This window comes from Papaver somniferum, chromosome 7, assembly GCF_003573695.1.
Source record: "Papaver somniferum cultivar HN1 chromosome 7, ASM357369v1, whole genome shotgun sequence".
Lineage (NCBI taxonomy): Eukaryota > Viridiplantae > Streptophyta > Magnoliopsida > Ranunculales > Papaveraceae > Papaver > Papaver somniferum.
Window position 1 is genome coordinate 198,482,661 of NC_039364.1, and position 21,691 is coordinate 198,504,351.

General features: G+C 34.7%; 1 protein-coding gene across 1 annotated transcript; it reads left to right on the plus strand.

Annotated features, from left to right (window-relative positions):
• Positions 1 to 16,955: 16,955 nt before the first annotated feature.
• On the plus strand, positions 16,956 to 18,424 carry LOC113299354 (lisH domain-containing protein C1711.05-like). Its single transcript, XM_026548375.1, has 2 exons — positions 16,956 to 17,562; positions 17,652 to 18,424. The coding sequence occupies exons 1-2, from the start codon at positions 17,228 to 17,230 to the stop codon at positions 18,043 to 18,045; spliced, it is 729 nt and encodes a 242-aa protein (XP_026404160.1). The 5' UTR covers positions 16,956 to 17,227; the 3' UTR covers positions 18,046 to 18,424.
• Positions 18,425 to 21,691: the final 3,267 nt, after the last annotated feature.

The window sequence follows — 21,691 nt, forward strand, 5'->3', positions numbered from 1 at the left end:
ATTTGATGAAAGCATTGAGCCAATTGGATCATTTCGGGATGTGCCAAGAAAATACGAACCACTATACCATCCTTTTCTTCCCTTCTCAAGGTGTAGCCGTGTAACTCCGCTAACCACTCCGATTGTTGCATGACCGTTCTACCATCCCAATCAGTCCTTTTGATCGTAGCTAGGGCCGACTTAATTGTAGACAAAGAAGACAAGTTGTCGGGATCGTCCGCCTTTATTTTACTTAAGATCGCACTCGCTTTTTGGATCCGCATAGACCTCACCGTCTGCATTTGATGTGGTTTTAACTTGGCAACCATTACATGTCCAATTAAATCCAACGGATCATCATGGTTGTGACAACCGTTATCAACTTTATACATTTTATACTCTTTACCTTTAATACCATCGGGCTTATAGAAGACAATCTTAAATGGGCATCCTATCTTCTTGGTATTGCTTCGGTATTTCCTATTCGTCTTCCGTATGTACTTACTATTCTTTCCCTCGTGACTCTTTCGCGTCCCACCTCGCTCACAAATCATTTCAAATCGAGTGTCACTAACATGATTATTTTGAACTACCACGCACATGTTATCTTTTGCCTTGTTCATAAGCCATTCCTTTGCCTCCTTCTTACTTCCAAATGTCTAAACGTGCATAAAACAAAACAAACCTAAATTTTGAAAAAAAGAAAAAAGTAGTAATGAGTATACCAAATCGTTTGCATAGTATAGGGAAGTGTCGGGCCTCAAATAGAAGTCATCAACAAACTCTTCAACGGCCTGCATATGAAAGCAACAAATTATTATACAATAATCGGAGGTTATTAAATAAGTCAAACTTCCGAATATTCTATATTCGGAATCCTATCGGTTACCCAAAACACCCGATCTATGCAAATGAATGTACACAGTTTACTGAGTGAAAAAAATATATTCGGAGGTAATTAAATAAGTCAAACTTCCGAATACTTTATATTCGGAATCCTATCGGTTACCCAAAACACCCGATTTATGCAAATGAATGTACACAGTTTACTGAGTGCAAAAAATGATATAATCGGAAGCTAAAATATATAGTAAAACAGCCGAATATAAATAACCGGGAGATAACTTTAATCGATAAACATCCGATTTTCAAGTTTTCGGAAATTTTATTTTGAGGCCACTGTTATATTCGGCAGTCAAATAATGTTAAACTATTACCGATTGTAAAGGATAAGAATACTGAGTTTTGAAATTTTCTGAGGAATTCGTTTTTGGGGCCATTCGGAGGTAAATAACTCTACATAACTACCGAATGTAGATATTTTTGGAAAACCAGTTTGGGGTTTTTCTCATATTCGGCAGTAAACTAGTATCTTGTAACTACCGAATATACATATTTGGTACTCAGTGTGTTATATTCGTAAGTTTAATCTAGAAATTATCTACCGAATCTGGGTAGTTCATGGCATTCAATGCATGCAATAATCGGTTTTTCTTGTTTACAAAAGCACACAAACGCATGCAAATCGAGTATTTGAGTTTCTTAACACAATACCTGTGTTTTACATGCATCGTTAGCTTCAATATCATGCGATTCTCCATTTTCTTCCATGAAAGGGTCGTCTATGTTTTCCTCTCCACAAAAGTTTGGATCATTCAACATATACCCCAAATCGTCTTCTCTAAACGGTCGTGAACCATCAACATTTTGTTCTTCGTCATGATTCTCACCTTCTTCTTCGTATCCATCCATTTTTGTAGTGATAAAATGGGTTTTCTCTTTTTTTCCTTCACCTTCTTCTCTATAACTCTAACAACTCAAAAATTAAAAAGAAATGGAAAAAATGAAACACAAATCATTCTAATACTGCACCGACTACAATCGGAAGTATGGGAACGATTTTGGCTTCCGATTGCATTCGGAGGGTAACAATGTTATCATATCCTCCGAATATATAAGGGTAATTTCGCCATTACGAATTACGCGAGATAAGGGCTGGCTACATTTTCCCTTTGGGTGACCTTTTTTGTTTTATTGTTGGCCCCTAAATCCTTTTGAGTGGCCCCTAAAAACGCCAGGTTCTTTCTCTTTTCTATTTTTTCTTCTTTTTTGATAGACATCCTTTACGTTGTTCATTAATCATGGTAATTGTCTTGTGATATACAGTGGATGAACTAAAAATGTTTTATGGGGTGCGCTAGATCAATTTTGTATCGGGGCTTAAACCTAAATTTACTATATAAAACTTGGGCAAGATCAAATAGGTGTAAAAAAAGAATCGGTTTCTGGGCACTTTTCCATTTTGGAGGGGGGCTACTATTTCTTTTTTGGGTGGATATTTAGAAGTAAAGTGAAACACCTCTTATCCATATATTTATTTTAGTATTAACATTATCCTTTCTAATTTAGTTAGTCTAATGATTAGTGAGTTAATTGATGATTTGTGAGATTAAATTAATAAGTTGATTTTTTTCGAAAGAAGAATTATTGAGAGGGAGAAGAAGAAGATGAAGATGAGGGTTTTGGAAGAAAAACAGTTAGATCTTTTTCTTTAAGAGCCACAACAAGAGTATGATGTTTTGGATACTCACGGATACTTCAAATTTAGTTAATGGTGCTTGAATTGGCCAAAACATTCCTAAAAATGAACAATTTACAAATTGATTTCGGTTTGGTTAAAAAAGTTTGGCTACGACATCTGAAGAACAGGTAGCCGAACTCATCTGCAAGTGTAGTTTGACCAATATTTCTGAAAACACAGGTAGCTGAACTTAGCTTTAATGGAGTTTTTTTCAGAGAAAAGTTCGGTTATGAGAAAAAATTGCGATGTAACCGAACTCAATATATAGGTTTTTCAAAGAAAAGTTCGGTTAGGAGAAAAAATTTGCGGCGTAACCGAACTTTTTCTGACGTAACCGAACTATAAGTTCGGCTGTGACATTTTTTTTGCGACGTAACCGAACTTTTCTCTGGAAAATAAAAAAACCTCCATTAAAGTTGAGTTCGGCTAGTTCGACAAAGTTTTTCACATACTTCCTAACCGAACTTGTCTCTGCAACTTCCATTTTCAACTCATTTTGATGATTACTTCTCATTTGTTTCAACCAAAAACGAATGACAAGTAATGGGTTTGTGAGAATATCTTTGTTAATGATTTAAATTAAGCTATATATATAAAGGTGGTGGTGTTGATAGTCGTAGGTGGTAGGTGATGGTCGGTGGTGGTGGGCGACAGTGGTGGGAGGAGGTGGTGGTTATTAGGTTGTTATTAAATTGAATTAGGTTAAGGGTAGGTTAGTCATTTCCACACTTTAGGACACCCCTTATAACTATAGGGTAGATATTCTTGTCACATAATAGTCCCCACCAAAATGGAGTAGTGCCCAAAAAACGGTTCAAAAAAAAATAGTTGGGTTTTTAGGGATACTTAGTTATCCATGGAAAGTCGGGCTTTGCATCCACTCCTGGTGATATAAATTTCCGTGGAATACAAAAATTACATATTAAAACAAAAAAGAAAAGGGAAAAAAGGAAACCAGGGAAGGAATAAAAGAGATTACAACTTTATGATATCTTCCAATTGAAAATAATTTGTGTTAATGAGAAATTCCGAAGCATAAATCTGAAAAATGCCAAAGGATTATATCTTGATTGATCAAAACAATAACTTATGTTAAATCATTGCTAGTTGAACCCGCAGGCGTTGGTATGCCACATTTGTTATCAAGTTTAGATGTCTGAACTTACGCTTGAACTATTTGGCCGAATATGTTAGATTTAGATTTTAGATGTATAAGATGGAATACTTCAAGTTAACCCTCAAGTATCGAAGATGAAGACCGAAGATTACACAAACACATCATCCATTCTAAAACTAAGTGTTTTAAGATTTGATTCCTTCATATGATTATCATCCTCTCTATCTATCCATTTATCTAGAAAGAAGCGAAGTATCAAAGTCAAGTTGGGACTCTAGTACGGAAGACTTGCTGATTAAATTGATCAAAGTGTAAAAGTAATAAAATACATGAATAACATTTTACTAACTCACTGTTCGTATTTCGAACATATGGTTGTCTAACTTTCGAATAACTTATGGCCGGACAACATAGGATGTTTAGTACTCATTGTTGAACTTTCGAAAATTAACATAAGTAACTTCTGGAAATTGCATGGCTTCCAAAATATGATACTCAGAACTTTTGACAGTAAATGAGCAAGTTAAAAAACATTATTCGTCGACATACTTTTGAAAACTAATTCTATTAGATTTTGGAAGTGATGCAGTAGACTCTTTTTAATGCTCATTTCCATACTTTCGGAAACTAAGGCATTTAAATTTCAGAAGTTAGCCAACAACCATATTTTGTTTGCTGTCATGGTTTCCGAAATTGTATTACCTAGCTTTCGCAAGTTAACTACATTATGATAACTTCCGAAGTCATAAGAGAAGCATTTTCGAAACCTTTAAAGACATAAATTGTGACTTACATCTTGAAGTTCACGATTCGAGGAATCTTTCGTCACTGAAGTCTTTGAGTTATACCTATCTACTTAGTCATATTGGTTATATTAGTAAAGTTAGAACCGTATATCATCTCCGCCTAATGAATGTTCATCTTAACTATGTTAGTAACTTAGGTAAGTTTTCCATGTAATGGTTGTCTACAAAACTACCCAAGAAAGAGTATCGTTCCATAAGATTGTTGTAGTTATTCTTAGTATAAAAATTTATGGGCTTTCTATAAGTCAGGGCTTGCCATAATTTCTAGTATCCTTAATTAGTGAAACGCATTAAATGCATGTAAATATGAATAAATCTAGTGGATTTCTTGAACATTAGGAAGGGATTAATTTTTCTGGTATACTATATTGGAAACAATATTTTTGCATTCATTGTAACTGGGTTATTCATGGTTGTGTAAGTCCTAGAAATCTATCCAAGTAGATTCATATAAAAGTAAACACAAAAAATGGTATATTTAGTTTCAAAATATATTTAGCTTAATCACAAAGTAATCTATTATAAAGTTGGGATTTTCTGCGAACTATAAATTGAGACTCTCTGCAAACACTACAGTTCATCCCACTATACGAGTACATTTGATTAAGTTGCAGAGTAGTGGAGCCCATACCCTAGTCTTCGGGATCATGGTGTAACTTTAAAGTCTTTTGTGGAATCAAGAAGCCTGGAAGTATCTCTACATCGGTAGATGAAAAACTAGTTTTTTATGTTTTTCAATTTCTGTTACTTTCTTATAGTTGTAACTTTCTTGATGTATACTTCTTATTTATTCTAAGATCCTTCTCATCTGATACAAGGTCACTCAAAAACTGCCAAGATAAGTTACCATATTTTATAAACACCCGTCGAAATATGAAGATAAAGTTGACATTACTGTATTATGAGATTTAGATCCGTGAGACTATTATTGATTTATTACAAGACGTATGGATGGTTTATCGCATGTGTTTGTAGTAAGGAAATCAAGGAATCAGTAGTTGATGAAATAACTTTGTGTTAGAAGTTTCACATTGTTGTGATCCACATTGAGTTTTAGTCCTATGGTTTTTCTTGACTGTATTTCTTTGACATCTAAAGGAAATTTAGTCGTTCAATTGGTTACTAGGTAAAAATAGTCTTTTATACGGACTAGTGAGCAACTTCTAGACAATAATATACATATGTTAAGAGATTCACGTGGATAGGCTCAAAGTGGTTGTATAGCAGGGATACTGCTGAAGTAGGGTAACTTAGTGCTAATATGTTTTGTCTAAACTACAGTAAATCGAAGTCCGACACTACACAAAGGTGTAGCGGCTTAATTAGACGATCTTTCAAAACTAGTGAAAAAGAGAGAGTACCGAGTACACCACCATCTTTTTTGTTTGGACCCATAAAACGAAACCTAATACTATCAACAAGTAGACCTTCATAAAAGATCCTTGTATATGATTGTATATATGGTTTAACTTTCTTGTACAATTAGTAAGTTAGATCAAAGATCAATAAACCTGATTTTATACAAGAACTTTTGGACGATCTCAAAAATCAATATCCAAGATTAACCTAGTATGTATCAGAATAGTACACGAACCGAGTTCCAACAAGAACAAGTCTTGTAATCTATATTTTAAGATACGAATTTACAAGAACAAGTCTTGTAGCTAGGTTCTATATAGTTTTAGTTAAAAAATGTCTAGGTTGATTATCAAATCATTTGATTTTACTTTAATCATATCAAACAAAAATATAATGCAGAAGTAAAAAGTAAAACAAGATACAGAGAAATTTGTAAACGAGGAAAACTGCACCTGCAGAAAAACCCTTGGACCTCCTCCAGATTTGAACATGGAACTGTATTAAGTCGCTGCAGGCACTAGCCTACTATTAGACTTCAAACTGAAATGTACTTGAGACCGAATTAACTCTCCAAGAAATTCAGCTGCAGTCATGTTCCTTATGTATCTTGAACCTCGCAAAGATCTATGCAATTGATTCCCTTAGCTGACGTCTTTTACATCATAAGACTCGTTTCAGCCTCAGTGGAGACTTTTTGATAAACTGCTTTCACAAAATATCGGTTTGATTTCCCTTTAGATGTGAATTAAGGTTTTGGAAATCTTGTGTTCGTTTTGAATAATTACTAGGTAAAAAGTAATCAAAACCAACCTGTAGAATTGGGGTTTATACTCTTTAAAACTTGTAGAGATACCTAACATATTCTATAACAAGAACAACTAGAATAAATCTAGAGGTATTTTGTAAAAAATTCGTAAGGAATATATAAGGCACCGTATATGAAGTTTTCTTTCTAATCCAGATTTTGGCCAACTAGTGTCGGTATATGATCTTAGATTGAAATCTATCAAACCTAGGGTTTATGATAAACCATCCTTGAATGACCTTATATCAGAAGAGAATGACCTTAGAATAGACAAGGATTATTGAATTAACTTAGATACAAGTTTCGTAAGTATTTAAGAAAATTATTACCAACATTGTGCTTCGTGATACCCAAGCAAAGTCTTATTATCTCGCTCTTGTTCTTAAAGAACGGAAGTAGTGGAAAATAATTTTATGAAGCACATACAAATTTTCCAAGGGATGAATTGTGTAGCTTACATGATCCCTTTATTTATGATGAATGGCTGCTTGAGTACCAAGCAAGTTCATGGGCTATTTTTCTTTTTCCAAAGTCTCCTTATTTTGAGAGTGTTTCCTTAGTTATCACTCTAACATAAATAATTAAATAAATAATTACTTATCATAAATTGTATTTTGTTAAAATAAATTACAATTTATCTTAGGAAGGAGTTTATAACATCACACACACTTTAAAATGACAATTAATTATGTGTGGAAGAATAGCCATATTGCCTAGAAGAGGAATCATCAAATACTTGACTAAAAAAAGGAATTTAATAACCTTTTTGCAGTTTAGTCTGTGAGTCGTTACAAACAGTTCGCGGGCTGTTTCCTATTCACGAATTGCAACGCATAATAAGTGTTGCTTTAATAAATCACCCATAACTTCTTTGTTATTACTCGGAATTGAGTGATTCTTGGCTCGTTGAATTCGTTTGCTCATTCTCTACAACATGAGGACCTTTCCTAGGATTAAGGTTATTATCATAAAAGTATTAGGTTCAAATATCCTCGAGTGTATGCATAAATGTATATTTACCATTATAAGAATTGTTCCATAGAGTGAGCACTTGTTTCGATAGATTAGAAAGGTAGAATTGAACAAGAAATACAAATAAAATCAGTCACCACATATCTTTACTGATGAAGTCCTTGTTGATGTCTTCGTTTGATCTTCGGTGTTCAATCTTCGAGGGTTATTCAGTGATGTTTGATACTCAACTATCATACTCTGAACCTATTCCGAGACTTGACTTAAGTAGACCAGAAATCGAACTATAGTTTAGTGCATCTAACATTGATAACATGCTTGAGATAGAAAAATTTGTGAGTTCGACCGAGCAGTGATCTAACAATCTCCTCCTTTGTCAATTTTAGTGAAAACTATAAATACATATTCAAAAAGTGGGGGTCTAACAACACCACCCAATATTTCGCTTAGCAATCTGTATAGACAAACTCGAATATACTTTTAAGAGAATCAACAAGACTCAATCAATTAAAAGTATATCAACGAGTTTATATCTCTCTCTTGATTAGATTTCCTCAAACAGAAACCGCGAGTACTGATCAAATACAAGGAATAACTTGGATGATACCAAAGACCAATATCCAAGTATCAATCAATATCAATCAACAACCGTTAGGTCGGATTCTCCAATTGATTGATCTAACGCACAACTTGTATTATTTCAATTATAAAGATAAAACAAGATAATACGGAAATTGAAATAACACAGACACCAGAAATTTTGTTAACGAGGAAACCGCAAATGCAGAAAACCCCCGGGACCTAGTCCAGATTGAATACACACTGTATTAAGCCGCTAAAGATACTATCCTACTCCAAGCTAACTTCGGACTGGACTGTAGTTTAACCCCAATCAGTCTCCCATTGATCCAAGGTACAGTTGTACTCCCTACGCCTCTGATCCCAGCAGGATACTGCGCACTTGATTCCCTTAGATGATCTCACCCACAACTAAGAGTTGCTACGACCCAAAATCGCAGGCTTTAACAATAAACAAATATGTCTCACACAGACAAGTCTATCAAAGGATCAATCTGTCTCCCACGGAAAAACCCTAAAGTTTTTGTTCCGTCTTTTGATAGTAATCAAGCTGAATAGGAACCAATTGATAATTCGGTCTTATATTCCCGAAGAACAACCTAGATTAATCAATCACCTCACAACAACCTTAATCGTATGGTACCGAAACAAGATGTCGTGGAATCACAAACAATGAGACGAAGGTGTTTGTGATTACTCTTTATATCTTGCCTATCGGAGAAATCAAACAATCTCTAGCTAATCAATATGATTGTACTATTACGATAGAAGATGCAAGATCAGATCACACAACTACGATAAAAGTAGTATCGATATGACTTCACAATCCCAATGAAGTCTTCAAGTCGTTAACCTGGTTTTAGAAGAAGAAAAACAAAGGTTAAAGGAGAACCGACTCTAGCACGCAAACTAGTAGCACACGTAAGGTGTGGGGATTCGTTTTGCAGAGTTGCTAGATGTCCCCTTATATATCCTTTCAAATCAGGGTTTTGCCTTAGTTACAAATCAATCAATATCCACCGTTAGATGAAAACCTGATTTAGATTCAAGCTAATATTTCTCAATCGTTAGATCGAAAACTTAGCTTGTCATACATAAATGACTGTACGCTTCTAGGTTTTTTAACCGCACCCAAACGTGTACATTGTTGGTTCAACAATAGTTTAACCAAAAAAGTTAACCATAAGAGCATTTCATACCAACCATGTTCTTCTTCACCATAACTAGTTCAAATGACTCAGATCAACTAGTTAAGAGAGTTGTTCAATTGCAAGGAAATCTTATGTAACTACAAAAGACACAATTGAAGCAAAGATGATTTGATTCACAAGAATCGGTTCATGAACTTTAATAGCCACGGTTTGCAAAAGCATTCCTTAGTCTTTTAAGATTAAGTTCAGAGATCATCTTTAGATATACAACCTTCTCAAGTTCGCAGACTAGGTTCGCGGACTTAAGATACCGTACAAAGTTTACAAACTCCAGCAAAAATTCTCGGGTTTGAGAACTTCGCTAGTTCGCGGACTTGGCTCACGCAAGTAGTTTTTCAACTGCAGCAGAAATTCTCGGGTTTGAGAACTTCGGAAGTTTGCGGACTGAGTTCGTGGACTTGGCAGTTGTCATACTTCCGGTTCTCTTGATCAACAAAGTTAGAGAACTTCGGTTCAAGGAATACATTGGTTATGTAATCGAAACTCTCATTTCAGTCATTGAAACATTCTTAGAGGACGTTATATAGTTGCTACATGATAGACGCATTTATGTGTCTAATTTGTCCCAATTGTTTATATTGTTAGTGCTCGATTTTGTACTTATTTGGTTATTTTATGTCTTTGTAGGTGTTTTTGGAGAATAAGCTTTTGCGGCGAAATTGGCTCAAAATGTGGCATTTGAACCTCCGTAGATAACGTACCAGAAGCACCCCAGAAGTATGTTGGAAGCACCCCAGAAATACCCCGGAGGAACCCTGAAAAAGTGCTGAAAATATCCCAGAAAAATTACTATTTGCACCCAAGGGGAAAGTGTTATTCGGACTCTCACTATGGATAAGGGGTAACCCAATTCGGACATGTGCTAAAGGGACACCAGAACTGGATAAGGGGGAGGTCACCTTCACCGTTTGAAAACAAATTTTGGCGGGAAAATTTTCTTTCACCAGACAGATTTAGGGTTGGATTTTCGGACGAGTTTTAATGAGATTAAATCACTGATTCTCATGGGCTGGACGTGATATGGATATACAATTCTAGTATGGATGATTTCATGGGCTTAATTGGGCTAGAATATCCGGGAGAAGCAATCAAAGTTAAAACAGAGAGACGTGTCCTGTTGTGCACTTTCAAAGATTTTGTGGAGATTTTGGGAGAGTTTTACGCTGGATAATCATGTATTTGGTCCTGTTCAAGTCATAGGAAGAGTTTGGTGGCTATTTTATAGCTAACAGACGCGTACAAACACTGACATAGGTGATTATTGTTTCAACGGCAGAGAAGAAAAAAAAGGGATTCTATCGGGATTTCTTTGAGCTGTGAAGTATATAAGAGGTGGAGAGAAGTTAGAAAAGGTTTTATGAAGAGTTTGGGGTCGAGACAGAACCAGGAGGAGCGAAGAAGAAGGAAAAACAGCAATGTTCACCTCCTGCTGCTGCTGCCATTAAAAAGCTTCAAGAACACGAAGAACAGACTCTCCAGGGCAGACTTATTTTCAGCAGCGTCAACAGCATCAGAGAAGTGTCGCAGTTAGCTGCAGTTATCTTTTGTCGTTCTTCTCTGGACGCCTTCTGTGAGTCTCAGAAACAATGTTTTATAATTTTTGACTCTTTTAATCACACTTTGAGCTTTGAATTAATATGTTGAGTGTGTGATTGATATGAATAGCTAAACCCCAATACTGGGATGATGGAGGAAACCATTCTTTATGCATGAATAATTTTTTATTTAATTCTTTTATGACTATTTGCATTATTACGAATTGAATTATGATTTTTCTTAATTATTTGTGATTTCATTTGATGGTTTATGCTTGGGACTAATCCTTTTGATAGGCCATGCTTAAGATTTACACTTAATATTTTTAAAATCTATTTTGGCAAATAAAGAGTCGATGTTTAGAAGCTATAATTGTTTAGAATAAATACATGAATTGCATGAGTATAAGAATTGGTGAAATCCTGAGTCCTAGTATCTCTTGATCCTGTGACAATTTTGTATATATTTTTGTTTTTAAATCTATTCAAGTCCGAGCATCGAATCCGTATTTACCGCAAATTTAATATTACAACACTACACCATTTCTCGTCAAAGCAATTTTCAAAGTGATTGAAACATTCATGACTTTCGTCACTAGGTAAAGATAAACTTGGTCGAAGCGAAAAGCTTACCAACACATATTTCGAGATATAGATAGGCGAGGTATACTCGGCTCGAAATACTAAATGTGTATAATCTAGTCTATATATATAGCATACGACTTTTGTCTCAAAGAGTAGGAGATAGAATAGATAGACTTTTGAGTGACAGATAAGTTCAAGTCTCCACATACCTTTTTGTCGAGAAGTTCCACCGGTTCCTTGAGTAGTCCTTCTACTTGTATGATGAATCGCCATGAAGTCCTTGAGCTCAACTACGCTTACTATCCTAGTCCGAGACTTAGCTATAAGAGACTAGAAATCAAGACTTATAGTTTTGATCACTAACATTGACAATCATGTTTGAGATAGCAACGCATGCGAGTTTGACCGAGCAGTGTTCTAACACATATGGATTCAAAATAAATGATCATTCATCTCAAAATCCACCATGCTTGATTTCCTTGGTTTTTCAGCATCGTCTTGAATTCTTCGTTCTCCAAGTTTTTCTAAGGTTTTATATATGATCGTTCAACTCTGTTGTTATTGACGATCCGTAACGATAAAAACTTATGAGAATAGTTTACTCGATCTTTTCTTGAATGATAAAATCACTCAACTCAGTGGTTGTTATACCAAAAACATAGTATTGTTCCATTCCTCAAAGTTCAATTGCACCACTGATAGACACATTTTTGTGTCTGAATTGTTCTCAATTTTCTGTATTGTTAGTGTTTGATTTTGTACTTATTATGGTGTTTTATGTGTGTATAGGTATTTTTGGGAAAAAAAACATTTTTTGGAAGAATCAGCTCGACAAATTACTAAAGGCATCCCAAAAATTGCTAAAGGCACCCCTAAAATAACTTGGGGCACCTTGGAAATGTGTTAAAAGCACCCAAGAAAAGTTATAAAAGCACCTAAGAATTTGCTAAAGGCACCCCAAAAATTACTAAAGGCACACAATTGCTAAAGACACCCCTGGATTGGATAGGGGAACGCCATCTACACCATTTGAAAAATAAATTTTGGCAGGAAAATTTTCTTCTAGTCAGCAGAATTTTTGGAAGGATTATGGAAGAGATTTGGTGAGATTTAATCGCTCCTTTGGATTAATACCAGCCAGTTAGTCAAAATAAGGTTGGTAAGTGCTTTAATTTCGAAAGAAAAGGAATGTATTCTCCGGTTGGAAGATAACATGCGGCGTATATTCACTTGAGATTGAAATCTCGGGATTTTTGGCTTAATTTTGGAGGATTGGCGTATGTCTGCACGAGTTTAACTCAATCAATAGGCGTATATGAACGTGTATGGAGTGTGGCATCTTAATATTAACACTTGAAAGGATATGAAAAAGGAATTATTTCCTAAAGTTGCAGTAAAGAATAGAGGGATTAATGGCAGATTATTTGGAGTTATTGCCGGATATTTTTGGTTCTTTGAGGTATATATAAAGGCTGGAGGTGATTAGGAATGATATCGAGTAGTTTGGGGGAGAATAGAGCATACAATTTAAGTTGCATAGAAAGTTCCCTATTGCTGCTGTTGATCAAGAACCTGAAGAACATTGAGCCGTCCAGAACTGTCGCAGAATCAGTCGTCAATATAAGGAGGTTGTCGTTTAGTTGCAAATAGTTTTTATCAGTTGAACAGTGCAGTCGCTGAATATCTTTAGCAACTACAAATCATTGTAAGAAAATTTAATCATTCTGAATACAATGTTTAATCAATTTTCTTCCAATTTTCGATTCATGAGTAGCTAAATTTATTTTCTAGGGTTATGAAGGAAGCTATTTTTGATGTGTAATTCTTAGTAATTAATTCCTTTAACATATTTACTCACTTTTTTGTGCTAATAAAAAATTATAAAATAATTTTCTCTTTTTTAAAAGCTTTGTTTTGATTGTGTTGAATAGTTTTTAAGCTATTGATCTGTTATAAGCGAAGGAAAATTAGATTTTTGAATAACGACGAGAGTCATAAAAATAATTTGTAGCGTTTTATTCTCCAATGCATGAGATTGGACTCGAAATTGCCTTGAGTAATTTGGAGTATTGTGTCAAAGTTATTATTATTGAGTTTACAAACATAAGAAGTAGTGGAATCCAAAACCCTAGACCTATCTCTCTTTGGCCTACAAGTTTATTATTTTTCGTATTTGTCTTTTAAATTAAAATCACAAGAGCAATTCCTCAAAAATTATTTTCTCAGTTTCTAGCAAATAATTTGTTTAATAATTAGGAAAAACATTATCAACCTTAGTGGAACGAACCGTACTCGCCTCATCTACTTGTAGACTTCGTGCAATTGCGAAAATATCACATCAACCAAAACTTTGAAGCAATATTACGGTGATAAGTTCTCCCCCTTAGTCATTACTTACTTCTTTTGCATTATAATTCACTCCCCAAAGCCATATGTTGTAGTAGAATACTACTAAATAATTTCCCCCTTTTTGTCAAAAAAATTAGCAAAGTCAAAAAACAAGGATCGTAATGAATTAATTTTTTCTTTAATCAAGAATAGAGAACACATACCAGCTTTTATTTAGACTATTTCACTAAGTAAACTTGGGGTTTTCATCAAGGACATATATAGGTACGAGCATCTCCTATAATTCCACAACCGCACTCCCACAAAGATATGATAATTAAGCCTGAGTTTCAATTGAGCCTCTTCCATTTGATGTTATTTCCAAAAAGAACAACATGACGACATTTACAAGTAAAGGATTTTCACGAACATAAGAAAATTCATGAGTAAATTTGTATCCATCATCATCAAAAGTTTACTCCTCCTAGTCCATTAAGAACGTAAGAGTTAAAAGCATAACTTTTGAGGAAAAATCATCATGAGATGGTGTTCTAGTCATACAAATATGATGGTAAAGAAATTGATTTCCTAATTTAGACGAATTTAAATTTAAAAAGACTAGGCTTTACTCTTCAAAAGTTATAGAGATATAATATTTCAATTGATAAACTTTATATTCAATTGTGTTTGAAGTTTTCTATCAGATTTGGATTTGATCAGTAATTGTTGAATGATCTTATAACATAAAAGAATGACCTAACAATAAATAAGAATTGTAAACAACTCAAATATATATATATTGGTTACGAAACTATCTTTTTAGAAGATGGTGGATACGTGCATCACAAATCCCAATCGAAGACTTTCAAAGACGTACCTTAGATCTCGGAGATCCTTAGGTATTTGGAAGTAAAACTTTGCAACAAGATACACGACGTGTAGGAATTAAATTCTTTTTGTGTTGCTAAAGCCTAATTGATCGAGATAATGTTACTTAAGATTAAACAATGAATTTATTACAACCCAAGTTATTTTTTAACTGCTAAAATCTAGGCCATTTCTTAAGATACAAAAAATTATTTCCTTAGTCAGAACTTGACTTTCATTGAGTATCTTTGCATAGTTTGAAGTACTGGACAAATTCAGGGTTGAGTAAACATAAATGAATTACTTCCGAAGATGACCCAAAATTACCAACAATAGATAATATGCACATAATGTGTCAATTGCCTAAAACAAGATCTAAATACTTGATTCAAAAGTTAAATCAATTCATGGAAAGAACTAGAACTTTTCATGCAAGGGGGTTTGCTAAGAATAACAATTCGTAAATGTGTAAATTTTTTGATTTGAAAATCAAAGAAGAAAAGTACATAGACCTAATAATAGAAACTGGTCGATTGCACCTTTAGGTTCGCGAACTCACAAAGTAGGTCCGCAAACATGAATGAGTTTCCGAGTTCAGGAACTTTGAGTTTCAATTGGATTCGCAAACTCAAAGTGAAATTGAAGTTCATGGACTTCTGATTTCAATTAGGTTCGGAACTCATAATGAAATTAGAGTTCCGGACGCTCTGTTAGGTTCAAGAACTCGCTAATTAGGTTCTTAAACTCAAATGCGCAAAGTTCAATGAACTTATCTCACTTGGTTCGTTCTTTTGAAAAAATTTAAGTCAAGACTCAAATTCGAAATTTTTTAGATATTTTCCATTGGCTTTACCCAAAATATGATCCTTCTATGTTTTACTAAAGTCTTCGACTTTGCTACGATAGATAGATAAAAGTGAGGAACAATAACATCATATTTGTTATTTTTTGACTCGGATCTGGATCTGACTCGTTATCTGACTCGGCAGACCGTTTGTTTTTTAATTTGAGTCACGTCTGACTCACTACTTGACTTAGACCTAACCCTTGACTCGGACCCATTTGAATCGAAGAACAAAGCATCCTTAAATCATCGAACCAAGTCATTGACTCGTAAATTTTTAAGTCAGTTGAGTCAAGTCTGACTCAAAAAATAAACACATTGAGTCAGAACCAAATGAATAAAGTGATTTCAATCTAATCTAGACGAGTCAGATTCACATAATGGGAAAAAAAATGATATAAAACACGAAGATAAATCGGACGTTAATGCTAAAATCAATTATGGGTACGATATGAAAAACTATCTCCTTCCCTCTCTCCCCTCTTCTCTCCGAAACAAAGAAGAAAGAAAAAAAACTACTGTCTTCAAAACTCAGATCCTTGATCCGTCTGGTTTTGGTTTGATTATTTAAATCTACTGGACGGATCGAGTTTGTTTCCTTGTATATATTTATCTTTCAATAAAAAAAGATTGTTTCTAAACAATTTTTATGGTTTTCTGATCAGTCTGATGGTTTCACAATACTATCAGGACTTGTTTTCTTATTCTATTATTAGGGTTTTTTTGGTGGATTTGGATTTGCATTGTTATCAAACATGTTATGGATGAAAACGATCTACTTCGCCAAATATGGAGATCGTTTGTGAAGAATCTAATTTGGGTATATTACTTCCCTTTTATGTAAACATCTGATATATTTGATGGTCAAGAAACAAAATGGTTTGAAACCATTATTTCAACCGGCTGCAGAAGTTTTATACGATTTTCTTATCTCGTTTTTTTAAGTTTCGATTGTAAATCTTGTATTATCTGTATTGTCCTGTTTATAGATGTAATTGATCAATGTAATCCTTCAAACCTCAATTTGAACGAGGTAATCATAAATAAAATTTAGGGGCGATTGAAAGCCCCCGTTTCCATCAAAAAAAAAAAAAAAAATATTCATGGGTACGATACACAGTATGCCAGTACATTTCACCTTATTTTTTTACCCTTTTAAAATGATAAAAATTGTCAAACCAATAAGAATTACCACATCAGCTTACTGATAACTATAACCTTCTACGTTCTCTCACCACCACCTATGATATGATATTTGTGTTTATCCATTGCCACGCATGTCAATACCCATAGAGATCGTGCCAAAACAACGTCCTCCTTTATGTGGCCAACACACCACAAGTGAACATTACCTTCTTTCTCTCTCTATATAAAGACTTCCCCCTTTCCCATTTCTTACTCCCGTATCCTTTGATTATTATCCATTCCTTCTCCCACACCCTTATCCTACGCACTCTTTATCGTTCTTCTTCAAACCATCGTTCTTCTTCAAACCATCTATTGATGACAACAAACCTAATCGTTATTATAACTGTAATTCCTTCAAATTTACCGTCTCTGCTCAAAACCACCATTAAAAGAGGTGAAGGCTAGTCTCAGAATTTCACAGACGGCGCACATTAGCAACGAGGAAACAACAGGGAAGAAGAAAAAAGAAAAATGTCTCTGGTTTTCGATAGCAGTAGAGAAGTTTCGGTAGGGCCCACGGTTGGATTCCAAGGTGGTGGTGGTGGTTCCTCATCAGCACCTACTGCGTATGTTAGCAACAAACACAGATTGAGTTTATCATCATCTTCTTCTTCTTCAAGTTCTAGCAATGAAGAAGAAATTACAAGGATTTCATGCTTTTCAGTAGATCCAGATTTATCTTCTGATAATTCTTCAGTCGACGGTTTTGATGACAGCGAAGATGATGATGAGAATGAAGCTGGAAGTAAGAATTTGAATGGTGCTCTGTCTTCTATGGATTCACTCGAAGATTCTCTTCCTATCAAGTAATTTTTCTATCTGAATCATTTGAATATCATCTAATTTTGAATCATTTGAATATCATCTAATCATGGTTCTGTTTATGTGATTACAGGAGAGGATTATCAAATTACTTCGCAGGGAAATCAAAATCATTTGGGAATTTATCAGAAGTGACAACAGTAAACAGTTTAGTTAAAACTGAGAATCCATTTAATAAAAGGAGGAGGACTTTAATAGCTTATAAATTATCAAGATCAAGGAATTTTTATAGCTCTGCGAATCCAATTTCGATGCCTCTTTTGACACTTCACGAGGATGAAGATTATCAACAAGAACAACAGGATGAAGAAAGCGACTCCGATCGAAACAATAAAGATGATGAAAGTGAAGAAGATTCTGATAGTTCGAATTCGTATATTTCAAACCGTAATCATCGTGAGAGGAAGATTAAGAGTTATAAACCAACTAGAAGCTTTTCTCTTACAGATCTCCATGAAAATGTTTGAGATTAACTAAAGGACTTGGTGTGAAGTTCTTAAAATGGGAAGGAGCTTTTGTTAATTAAAGAAAACTCCATAATGGGACCTTTTTTTTGGCTAGGGAATGCTTATTATGCCCTTGATGAAAGTTGTTGAGAAGTCCTTAATGCTTTTGTTAAATAACTTAAATTCCTCTAAAACTCATTACTCGGAAGTCTAATTATGAGCTGAATACTCTAGCTCTAATGTAACCGTTAAATGTACTTATTCTGTTCTTAATTTTAGGTGCGTTTGGAGACAAATTTTTTCTTATTTGTAATTGGGTTTCAGCATCGAAGAACAAATGACCCTGGATATGAAATTCAGATTTTGTGGTAGTGGTAAGATTGCTGGGACATTATCATTATGTGTTCATGCAAAAGCATGTTGGGGTTTAGAAGAATTTGCATCTCACATCTGATAAACTTCAAAACCTGGATCTCTGTCGGAGGCAGGCAGTGGTTATTGCTTTGTCTCGCGTCTCTACCGTAGGTAGTGCACACTTTTAAGAGGATAAGATGGAATATATAAGGCAAATAAACCCATCTATAGTGGTGACCAGTATCTACTTTTATTTATGTACTTTCCGTAAAGCATTTGATGCAACTATATTTCTGCCAAGCAACTTAATATCTGCCTTGAGGTACATCCCTGCCTTAATATTTCTGGACTGCGCCACCAGTATGCCTGGTTCATCCCTTGGAAGTTGATGTACATTGGCTTTCTCTATAATATAGTTCTCTGATTGTCAAAAAAAAAAAAAAAAAAAAAAAAAAAAAAAAAAAAAAAAGAAAAAAGAAAAAAAAAACTTAATATCTGCCATCATAACTAGAGTTCGTTTTTTCATTTGCAAGATTAGGGTGCATAAACTCATGAGTTTAGGGTTTATGACAGAAATACAGATTCATGGTGTTAATTTTCACCTCACTTCTTAATGTAATTTGAAGTGTTTAATTTGGTGATTCAATCTTTACTTGAAAGAAAAAGTTTCTCTATCTGTTTTGTTTTGCTTGGAACCAAAACAAAGAAACAAATGCATTATTGCTGGCATGAATCATGTTTCATGACACCTATCTACAGATACGAGGAATGTCATGTCATTAGTCGCTCAAACATCAAAAAAGAATGTTAACACCTCGAAGGTTGCTCTGCTGAAATTAAATTGAAAGACAAGGAGGCGGTAATAATTATGTGCTTAGACTAAAGACTAAACGTTAACAACATCATATATTTTCCGAATCCCTCAACGTTTGTAGAATCTCACGCAAATCTAGTAGAGATATAAAAGTACACGATAAGGACAATGACGTGGGGATGAGTAGGAGATAAATATCGTTATGGGGGGGGGGCCTTATAGTTAATATATTCAATTTCTGGGTTAAGTACTTGAAAATCTTTTTCAAAGATGGATAAGATAAGGAGATAAGAATGGCTGTGGCTGTACCGACTGATGATATGGCGTGGAGGTCTTATCCCATATAGCTGTTACATGTTATCATCATCATCATCATTTCTCCCCGTTATCTTGAGGGGATGTTCTATCTTTTCGAACAAATTTCCCAGCATTGGTATAATTAATCTTTTGCCTGTGCATAAGTGTTGTTGACACAAAACTATCATGTGGGTCGCAGAAGCGTTTCTGATGTAACTCATGTTTTACCTAACAATCCAACGTGACTAAGGTTGTGTTTGATAGCAGAGAAAGGAAATAATTTCATGGAATCAGTTTTCTGGGAATTAAAGTTTAAAACATACTTTAGGCCACGTTTTTTATAATTGTATGAAAATAGATTTTTGACCAAACGATGAAATACACGTTATTTCCATGGAAAGATGCCTATTTCCATGGAATTAACTCCTACTATCAAACACAGCCTAATTAAAACATCTAAAATTAAGTTCGCATGCTTCATTATAGAATGGTTTGGCTAAAGGGAAAGTTTTTTTTTTTTTGAAAGACTATATAAAAGAGAACTCTAACAACTGGGAAACCTAATCCCTACACCTTATGTGTGATACTAGTTGCATAGCTAGAGTCGATTCTCCTTTAGTCTTTGGTTTCTTCTTCTAAAACCAGGTAAACGACTTAAAGACTTCATTAGGATTGTGAAGCCAGACCGATACTACTTTTCTTGTAGTTGTGTGATCTGATCTTGCATCTTCTATCGTTACGAGTACGATTGTAATGATTGGCTCGAGATTTATATCTCCGATAGAAAAGTAATCACAAACACTTCGTCTCATTGTTTGTGATTCCACAATATCTTTTTTCGCTGCGTCGATTAGGATTATTATGAGGTGATTGATAATACTAGGCTGTTCTTCGGGAATATAATTCCGGTTTATCAATTGGTTCATGTTCACCTTGATTTATCAAAAGACGGAACAAAACTCATAGGTATATTCGTGAGAGACGGATTTATCTATCACCGTAGACTTTTCTCTGTGATACAAATTTGTTTATTAAAGTCTTCGACTTTGGTTCGTAGCAACTCTTAGTTTTGGGTGAGATCAGCTAAGGGAATCAAGTACGTAGCATCCTGCTGGGATCAGAGGCGTAGAAGCATAATTGTACCTTGGATCAGTGTGAGATTGATTGGGGTTCAACTACAGTCCAGACCGAAGTTAGTTTGGAGTAGGCTAGTGTCTGTAGCGGCTTAATACAGTGTGTGTTCAATCTGGACTAGGTCCCGGAGTTTTTCTGCATTTGCGGTTTCCTCGTTAACAAAATTCTGGTGTCTGTGTTATTTCTTTTCCGCATTATATTTTGTTATATAATTGAAATATCACAGGTTGTGCGTTGTTCAATCAATTAGAATATCCGACTTTTTCAATTGGTATCAGAGCAGGCAAACACGTTCAAGACCTTACAAGTCTGTGTTTGTGGCAATCTGAGTCTGAGGACAGAATCTCTTCTACGCATACCAAGATGTCTTCTAAAGCTTTTAACTATGCCAAATGTCTTTGGTATACCTCAAAGGATTACTCCTTAGCTGATTCTTCTGAATCCCGAGGTAAGAAGATTGTTCCATCTTGTGATGACATATCTTTTTCTGATGAGACATTGGGCACTATGGAAAAAGCTGAAATGAAGCTCACCAGAATTTCAAAAAATTCTACTAAGATCATTGGTTTTCAGGATCATGATCATCTCATTGATGAATTTGAAAAGTCTCTTGATCGAGAACATGAACTCTATAGCATCATTGAGTCCTTCTCTAAGAATATTGATAAACTTCTCCAAGAAACTACTCTACAGCGTGAAAAGATTAGTGTTCTTGAGGATATAGTTAAGAAAGACTCAATTAGAGAGAAACATTCGATCGAGATGCATTCATCAGAGCTTAACATGCTTCGTGTCGAAAAAGAGAAACTAGAAGCATCTCTTACCCTAGCCAATAAACAGTGCAGATCCTTGGAAAAGGAAAACTTTGTCTTAAGGAGGAATTCTTCTGTAGAAACTAATTCTCATGGATCACAATACATGAAGGATCCTCCAGAAGAAGTTTGTGTCAAGAAAGGTTTACATAACCTGCAATCTTCTCATATGGCTATGAAGTTAAAACATGCGAAGTTTGTTGCTTCTCCTCCACGAACCTGTACTTTTTGTGGGAAAAAGAATCACTATGCTATC

Coding starts and splice junctions, on each gene's coding strand:
- LOC113299354 (XM_026548375.1), top strand. CDS start 17,228: ATGTCTCTGGTTTTCGATAGCAGTAGAGAAGTTTCGGTAGGGCCCACG. Junction 17,563..17,651: donor GAAGATTCTCTTCCTATCAA/GTAATTTTTCTA, acceptor ATGTGATTACAG/GAGAGGATTATCAAATTACT.